The sequence below is a fragment of the Galleria mellonella genome, unplaced genomic scaffold (genome assembly GCF_026898425.1).
Source record: "Galleria mellonella isolate WM207_F2 unplaced genomic scaffold, CSIRO_AGI_GalMel_v1 utg778, whole genome shotgun sequence".
In the NCBI taxonomy this organism is placed as follows: Eukaryota; Metazoa; Arthropoda; class Insecta; order Lepidoptera; family Pyralidae; genus Galleria; species Galleria mellonella.
The window spans coordinates 1,235,001-1,244,540 of record NW_026442150.1 but is presented as its reverse complement, the minus strand read 5'-3'; the positions used below and the strand labels follow the sequence as shown (position 1 = coordinate 1,244,540).

The 9,540-nt window shown below is 37.6% G+C and overlaps 1 protein-coding gene across 1 annotated transcript in view; it reads left to right on the top strand.

The window, feature by feature from the left end:
- Nucleotides 1–477: 477 nt before the first annotated feature.
- The window catches only part of LOC113520112 (interleukin enhancer-binding factor 2 homolog), a 16,220-nt gene continuing 7,157 nt past the window's right edge, over nt 478–9,540 (top strand). Inside the window, exons 1-7 of the mRNA XM_031910607.2 lie at nt 478–886; nt 3,017–3,145; nt 3,686–3,817; nt 4,997–5,161; nt 6,134–6,226; nt 8,666–8,808; nt 9,436–9,540. The exon at nt 9,436–9,540 is cut by the window's right edge and continues 36 nt beyond it. Of these exons, the coding sequence (XP_031766467.1) occupies nt 713–886; nt 3,017–3,145; nt 3,686–3,817; nt 4,997–5,161; nt 6,134–6,226; nt 8,666–8,808; nt 9,436–9,540 (941 nt within the window). The 5' untranslated portion in view covers nt 478–712. The remainder of the gene's footprint in view (nt 887–3,016; nt 3,146–3,685; nt 3,818–4,996; nt 5,162–6,133; nt 6,227–8,665; nt 8,809–9,435) is intronic.

The window sequence follows — 9,540 nt, the reverse complement described above, 5'->3', positions numbered from 1 at the left end:
ACCTGAGAGGGGTAAAAAACCCCGGACAGGTTTCCCCGGCTCCCCCTAGGGGAGAGCATGAGAAGAAGACGGACTTTGGACTCGAGCGGCATTCGCTTCCGGGCAGCGACACACTACACTCGAGAAGAAATAGGACAAGAAGAAAAAATACTCTCTTCAGACGGTACCGGAGGCTTCAGAATAGTAATCCCTGTGTTTCACTCCAGCCTGAACCAACGCCCCTACAGTCCACGCTCACCGAACGGCAGTCCACACCGTTCAATATAAATATGAGTTTAAGTATAATTCTAGGTGCATCTCGTTTTAGCAACAGTATACATAATGGATGTAAGCGAGTTAAATTGCAAAATAACTGAAAGGAGGCAACCATATGATTTACAGTTTTTATGTTAATATTCCTTCTATTTATTACCTTGTTCTTAGATAAAGTATAAATAGGTGACATTCTACTAGTGGTCAGTAGTTGGCAGCACTGCTCATAACCTTCAAAATCGATGGAAACCGCGTCCATAGTTAATAATCTTCCATTTTGTCTTTCTTGCAAAATAAACTATATTGTCTTGTGTTTTCAAATTAAAATTGCATAAGTAATAATTATTAAATGAGACATTTTAAAGTGTTTTCCTAAATTTTGTTATAACACTGTTCTAAGTTGTTTAAATATTAATTACAAGTTTGCTCTAACCAAACAGAAAGTTATTAATTAGTGAAAATGGTACGCGGTGCTGGCCGTGGCGGACGTGGTATGCCAGGAAGAGGTGGAATGGGTCGTCCACCGTTCAACAGACCCCGGGTGTTAATGCTGAGGCCACCCTTCGACTTGATTTTAGCTGAGCCGGCGTTTCCAAGATGCAAACCAGCACCGGATGATTCGGCTCTAACACAAGTAAATTATCCACAATCCACTTTCCTATACTTAGCACAGTTACTAAATTATCTTCTACTATTATTTTATGTAAATAACAACCCAAATATATAACTTTACTTTTATGCAGTTGTGACTGATGGATTCAAACAACGAATTATTTATCTAGAACTTTCATTGTCTTAATTAAATAATAATCAAGATTTGTCTCACAAAAAAGACTCATTTTAATAAGATTTCTATGATACCAATTTGTCAGTATAAATTTTGAGGAAAAAAATCCAATTCGGTTTAGAAGTGACAGAGTTATGAAGTAATAAAACATAAAAAAAAAACTAATTAAGAACCTTTTTCTTTTTGAAGTTATTTGGAAATATAGATAACAGACAAAATAAAATACATCATCATCATCATCGGGTCTTCTTGCCCGCCTTTTGTAGTCTAGGTGGGTGAGGTAGGGGTCTCGGGGTAAACCCCTTTACCCCGGCTGCATCTCCGGAGGCAACTACCTCCGGGTCGCTGAGTTCTTCAGCCAGCATACACTGGTGGTCTGTGTATGCCGGCGTGGTGTCTTCTTTGATGAGTGGCCTCTTCTTCTTTCTTGATATATATATATATATATATATATATATATATATATTTTTTTTTTTTTTTTTTTTAGGCTACCTGTGTTTTGTTGTTTTTTTTCTATTAATGGTTGAAAATGAAATGGTAACCCCCTTCCACTCTATTGGTATATGCTGGCGGGGCACCAGTGAAAAATGATCAGTGAAGATTAAAGCAGATGCATTAGCCCATCATGACGAATTCAACTAGAATTACCCATGAAAGTTTCCAGAGGGAACTGCATGGAGGTCAACTTGAGGGTGTATTGCTAGTAATGGGGAAGTTAGACCCCATTGCTAAAAATCCCTTTCCCCCAGTATCAGTAGATTGTCATGTAGGGTAAACTGGCCTGCTTTCATCATCTCTTATCATCCCTCACTATTGCCCAGCTGTTGTATACCAGATGCAGATGGTACAGATAGGGTTTCAGTTTCATCATCATCTATAAAAATCATAATTCTCAGGAATGGCTATTGCTTCATGCACTGCCATTCCTACCATTTAATCCATGATACTATGGTAATCACATTGTATTTTGTTTTGTCTATGGTGCTTTCGAAGTCTATAAGTGATAAAAATTACCACTTTCCGTCAAGCATGATATCAAAATCAATCAAGTATCAATCTTCAAGTACACTTGTTTCCTTTTAAATCATCTCTCTCTTTTAAATCATCATTTTCCATGATTCTGCATCAGCTTTTTTTTTATCATTCTATATATATACATACATACATATCTGTCACGCCTGTCTCCCATTAGGGTAGGCAGAAGCAATTGAACCATCAGATCCACATTTATCAATCTTTTCATATATGCTCGCCGGTTACGGGTACTTTTAATTTGGCCCTTCTTCAGCACATTGCCTATTTGGTCAACATACGTCCGTCTAGGGCGATCCCTACCGACATCTTCGTTCATTCTTACTCAATAAATCTCTTTCGTAATTCTTCTTTCATCCATCCTCTCCAAATGACCAAACCAATATATATAATAAAGGTAAAACTTGGTTGAGATTGGAAGCAAAACAATTTTAAATGTCATAACAATTATACAGGTACCCACATTAATTGACTTAATCAAATTACCCATTATTTTTATACATAACATATAACATAAAAAAAAAAAAAGAAAAAAAAACAATCAGACTTTCAAATAGACAGATTCCTTTTATTATATATCAAATAAGGAATAACACAAATTAATCATGTTTTTTTTTTTTTTTATTGTGAATGGCGTATTACAACTGATGATGGGTTATGTGTTAGTAACATACATGTACATAATAATAGCTTTTTCCATAAAAAGTTATTACAGTGAGGGTGGTTCTAGTAAAACTCTGACACATTGAATTATTGATATACAACACCTTTATTGAAATTTTTTCAACTGCTAAGGAGGCAAACGAATAGATGGTCCATCCAATAGAAAGTGGTCACTGTTGCCTATGAATATCTGCAACATGACAGGAGTTGCTTGTGCGTTGCTGGCCTTTTAAGTGTTTGTAAGGCATATTTTTTTATAGATGAAAAACAATTTGTCAACAGGCCCTCCTCAAGAGGCATGCGGAGCTGTGCCCAACCCCCGCCGAGCAGTCGGCTGTGCTGAGTCTCGTCACAAAACTACAGACCGTACTTGACAACTTGGTGGTAGCACCCGGGGACTTTGCAGCATGCGTAAGTACAGATTTGTAATAGACTCAACTGCTTTGTGTATATTTATCCTTATTAATATAAAAAAAAAAGTAAAGTAAAAATGTGTGTCTTTTTTAATGGATGATAATGGAATGGTAGTCTGTGCTAATGGTATACGCTAGCCGAGCACCAGTGAGGGAGGTGACAATGAAAAGGCAGATTAGCCTATCATGATGAATTCAGTTGGAATAGAACACTATAGTTTCTAGGGGGAATTGTGAGGAGGTTGACCTAACAAGGTGTATTACTAACAATAGGACTACTTATTTCCAAAATAAAAAATATATATATATATTTATTATCAAAGTATGTTTGCATAAGCAAAAAGTTTTTTTTTTTTTTATGGATGATAATGGAATGGTAATGGTAATACAAGCGTAAGCGTGTAAGCGTATTTTGTATGAGAAATGCAATAAAGGTCATATGACATAATATGAACCATACGGAACCCTCGGCGTGTGAGTTCAGCTCGAACCGAACCTGGTATTTTTTCTTCTAATAATTTGTCTACCACCTTTACAGCAATTGGAAGAAGTGCGACAAGTTGGTTCATACAAAAAGGGCACAATGATGGCGGGCAAGAATGTGGCCGACATTGTGGTCATAATGAAGACTTTACCCACCAAAGAGGCTGTGGAGGGTCTCTCCAATAAGGTAATGTCAATGCATCTAAGGCTGGGTAATCAATACATTTTTTTTTTATACAACTTAGAACGGCAAACAAGCTGACGGCCCACCTGATGGAAAGTGGTATCCGTCGCCTATAGACATGAGCAGTACCATGGACATAACAGAGTATACTGTTTCGCCCATGATACCCCCCATGTGTTGCCATTCCTGAGGACTCAGGTGTTATTGCTCTGTACCCAGTAAATTCACGCCATATCCCACCCTTCAAATCGAAACACAGCCATGCAAACACAGCTGCTGTACGGTAGAAACACGAATGGGACAGAGGTACCCAAGCAATAGACTTTTGTACAAAGTCTCCTTCTGGTACATATAAAAAAATCGTAACTGATTACTGTCTGTACATAGAAGATATATAAGAAAAACTATTATAGGGGGGCTTTATGAATGCAATAGAACACAAAACAATGATTTTTAGAATTTTTGTCTATTTGTCTGTACGTTTGTGTACGCTAATCTCAGAAACGGACGATTTGAATGTCATTTACACTAATGTTCGTTTCTGCATGCTCGATTCATGATGGAGCTAGGTTGGCTGTACTAGCCACGACTCATACGCACAACGGCCCAATTGAGAGGCTAAGCGCGGAAAATAGAGTCCAATTTACATTACATTATATAAACACTCTTTATTATTTCCTTCAAAAGATTACAATAGTAAACTTATTATAGATACAAACAATTACAAGAAATGATCACAGTTAGAAAACAATGGAAAAAAAATTATCAGGCGTCAGTTAGCCTATCCTGGTGAATACACCTGAGGGCCTACCATGAAATGTTTTCCGAAATTTCGGAGCCGAACGAAACACAAATTTAATGTTAAAATTACGTATTATTTACCCTTTAAAAATATGAAAATATTATTCCTAGGGACTTTTATGGTAGGATTTATGACGAAAGAAATGTTAAGCTCCATTTACTGGCCCGATTTAGGTGTGAGCAAAAACACGAAATGGAGTCCGAAACTTCGGAATTTCATTTCATGGTCGACCACCTGGAATTCAGCATGATGGTTTCCAGGGGGACCACATGGAAGTCGACTTGACAAAGATTGGTAGCTGTCATTACTAACTATCCACCCCACCCTTGTGACAACCTGGTAATTATATATATACACATATAAGGTTTTGGTCCACCCAGGTCAACGAGGAGCTGAACAAGCTGATGCGAGCGGAGGGCGCCGGGTCGGTGAGCTGCGGCTGCCACGAGCGCGGCTTCACGGTCACGTCGTCCGGCGCCGCCAGCGCCGCCGTGCGTGTTCTCGTCACCACGCTGCACCAGAACCTCAGGAAACTGGAGCCGGAGGTATGCTACTGGATTTTAGGACTCCATATCTCAAACTATTCAGCCGTGTAGTCCCGGCACAGAATAAGACACCCCTTTCTATCCCATGGGTGTAGTAATAGTCGACTAAGGGACGGCGAAGGATGGGCAGCAGCATCCCTCTTAAATCGTCTCTAAAGCCTGACTGCAGTACCGTTCTGCTTGCCAAATGTGGCAACTACTGGTAAAACTTGAGAAGGAGGCTAATGTGCAGCAGTTAAAGGCTGATAAGATGATATGTTTTATTTTTAACTAGCGGCCCGTCCCGGCTTCGCTCGGTTGGACATTTTTACAACATTTTAAAAAGTGGTTATTGTGACATAACGATAATAGTTGGACATATAGTGTCGCGAAGTTTTTTATAGTTATCGATATTTTCTTCAATATTGTAGAACATACTTTTGTTCTATCACCAATAGTTTCCGCAGCGCACGTGACGAAAGATATTTTATAGCATTTTTTTTACACAACTAGAGTTAGGTTTACTAAAATTTTAGTGAGGATCCTTAATCTTTTCTAGCAATAAATATAGCCTATGTTACTCAGGGTGAATGTAGCTTTCTAGTGGTGAAAGAATTTTTGAAAATGGCAAAGTAGTTTTCGAGTTTATTCATTACAAACGTACATACACACAAAAATACAAATCTTTCCTCTTTATAATATTAGTGCAGACATAACAAATTATAACCATGTTAGGTTTATATATACGTAATTATGGTTTTTATACTAGGTTACCATTCAACATGTGTACACAGCATGATTAACATTTAGACATAACATTTTTTAACATAACATGACATAACTGCCGAGGTTTTCCCAAGAGACTACAGCATGGGGTTCTTCAAAAGAAGGGTAAAGAGGTTTCTTCAGGGTCGGCAACGCGCGCGTAATACCTCTGGTATTGCAGGCGTTCATAGGCTATGGTAACCGCTTACCGTCAGGTGTTTTTTTCAGGTACATTTGGACTACAAGGTGATCAGCAGTCACCTGGCGGCGATACGTCACAGCCGTTGGTTCGAGGAGAATGCGCATCACTCCTCTATCAAGGTATAATTAACAATTGTTAAGTAATAACAACTCTATATATTGTAGTTACAATATCTATATATTCTAGTTACAATATCTATATATTCTAGTTACAACATCTATATATTCTAGTTACAACATCTATATATTCTAGTTACAATATCTATATAATTTAATTACAATATCTATATATTCTAGTTACAATATCTATATATTCTAGTTACAATACCTATATATTTTAATTACAATATCTATATGTTCTAGTTACAATATCTATATATTCTAGTTACAACATCTATATATTCTAGTTACAACATCTATATATTCTAGTTACAGTACCTATATATTCTAGTTACAGTACCTATATATTTTAAATACAATATCTATATATTTTAAATACAATATCTATATATTCTAGTTACAATATCTATATATACTAGTTACAATATCTATAAATTCTAGTTACAATACCTATATATTTTAATTACAATATCTATATGTTCTAGTTACAATATCTATATATTCTAGTTACAACATCTATATATTCTAGCTACAATACCTATATATTTTAAATACAATATCTATATATTCTAGTTACAATATCTATATATTGTAGTTACAATATCTATATATTCTAGTTACAATATCTATATATTTTAGTTACAATATCTATATTCTCCTCCATTGTAGCTCCAGGGCCCCATTGTAATTTTTGTTTTTGTATTTGTTACTTCTCTGTTTCATATTGTTTCACAAAAAATGTAAAACAACATATGTCATAACATATATCACTAAAACAAAGACCTGAAACACAGGTTTTTTCATACCTACCTCGGGAGTTAGGGACTTTTTTTTTTTTGATGGGTGAAAATGGTATGGTAACCCCGCCTGCGCTAACTAATGAAAGTGAAAACAGGCCAGTTAGCCCATCATGATGAATTCATCAGGAATTAACCATGATAGTTTCCAGGGGGAACCGCGAGGAGGTCGACCTGGTTGGGTCTCTTGCTAGCAATGGGATTCTCAGGCTCCATTACTAACAATCCCTTTCCCCCCGGAGTTAGGGACTTCAAACTATATTGTAACAAAGAGTTTATTATTTATTAAAAAAAAAAAAAATAATAAAGCAATATCACTCTTAAAAACATAAGGTTTAAACTGAAAGCTTATTTACTGTCCAAGCTTGCTAAAACAGCAGAATATTAATGTAAATATATTGACATTTGTGAACGAAATGTAAAGTATCACACGCAAGCCCAAGAGGTTTAAGTTGTACTAAAAAGTCCATAGTTTTTTTTATGTATTTGCATGCTAATTAAATAAATAAATACTGGTCTAATAATAAATATGTTAAAAGTTTGTTATCCAAAAAATAATATTGGATAACAGATTTTTAACATATAATAAAATAGATATCCAACGGACGTAGGCGATATGAAATAGATGCAGTTTTATTTGTAAGCAATTTGTTCCAATCTTTTTTTTATACAACTTAGAATGGCAAACAAGCTGACGGCCCACCTGATGGAAAGTGGTAACCGTCGCCTATAGACATGAGCAGTACCATGGACACAACAGAGTATACTGTTTCGCCCATGATACCCCCCATGCATAGCTATTCTTGAGGACTCAGATGTTATTCCTCTGTACCCTGTAAATTCACTGCCATATCCCACCCTTCAAACCGAAACACAACCATGCAAAAACAGAGGTGCCCAAGGAAATGACTTGTACAAAGTCGCAAATCTTTGAGTAGAAGAAATTAAAGAATGGATATGTGGCACTTAAAAAAAATTAAGCATCCTATGTATCAAGTCAGGACATAACTTATCCGAATGCAATATTTCATTCCACTTACCAGAGGCAGACTTTGTACAAAAGTCATCTGCTTGGGCACCTCTCTCCCATTCGTGCTTCTACCGTGAAGCAATTGTATTTGCATGGCTGTGTTTCGGTTTGAAAGGTGGGATATGACAGTGAATTTACAGGGTACAGAGGAACAACGTCTGAGTCCTCAGGAATGGCAACGCATGGGGTGTATCATGGGCGAAACAGTATACTCTGTTATGTCCACGGTACTGCTCATGTCTATAGGCGACGGTTACCACTTTCCATCAGGTGGGCCGTCAGCTTGTTTGCCATTCTAAATTGCATGTTTCATTCAATTCGGTTCAGTTATTTTTGTGTGAAAGAGTAACAAAAATCTATATAATTTCTTTCAAGCTTTAGGAATTGTATGCAGTAAAATTTGTATTCCCTATCTGGTTTATATTTTATTTTTTTCTCTCTGAATCTAGCACACTTGCAATGCCTCTGTCATTGCAGGTGATCATGACCTGTGATAGTCACTTACCACCAGAGTCCCATGCTCCTTTGTCCCCTGTATTATAAAAAAAAACTCCCGTTCGGTTAGTAAATAAGGGATTTTTATCTATAAATATCTTCTTTTTTTTTCAATAGGTGTTAATTCGGCTGCTCCGCGACATGTGCGCGCGTCACTCCGGACTCGAACCCCTGACCCCGTGGATGATCGACCTACTCGCGCACCACTGCATCATGAACAACCCCGCGCGGCAAGCGCTGCCCATCAATGTTGCATTCAGGTAATGAGTGATAATGGAATGGTAACCCTGCCTATGCTATCGGTATATGCTGGCGGGGCACCAAAGGAGGGATGATAGGTCAGAATGAAAGGGCAGGTCAGTTAGACCATCGTGAGAATTCAAACAGATTTTTTTTTTCAAAACTTGTGTGGGTGTAGTCATATATTTTTGTAGACTAAAGTTTCTTTCTTTCTTTCTAATTATGCACAATGGTTTTCAGGAGGTTGATGTTTTCCCAAAGAGGGTAGACGTCAGGCAGGCGGCCGGTCGTAAAAATATGGATAAAAACCACAATTACACGGACCCCAAATAATAATTGGGATAAAGGAAGATGACAATGATTTCCAGGGGAAATCATGTGACTGTCGACCAAATAATATATTGCTAGCAATGGATCTGTTAACCTCTTTAATCCATTTTCCGCTGGTCTAGATTCTTGTATGAGTATACAGAATGTTCCTTGTGTAACATTTTAATGGACCAATAGCGGTACTATAGTAATTATCGGGTATTAATGACGTGGCTAGTTCTTATTTATTTCTTTATTAATTAATCAATTTTACCTGCAAAGTTAAATGAATTCGGCCCATACAGCCATTGTAGACAGTTGTGGCGTCGTTGTTGCAGGCGCGCGCTGTCGCTGGTGGCGGGCGGGCTGTTCCTGCCGGGCTGCGCCGGCCTGCCCGACCCCTGCGAGGCCGCGCACGCGCGCGCGCACACCGCGCTCGACCT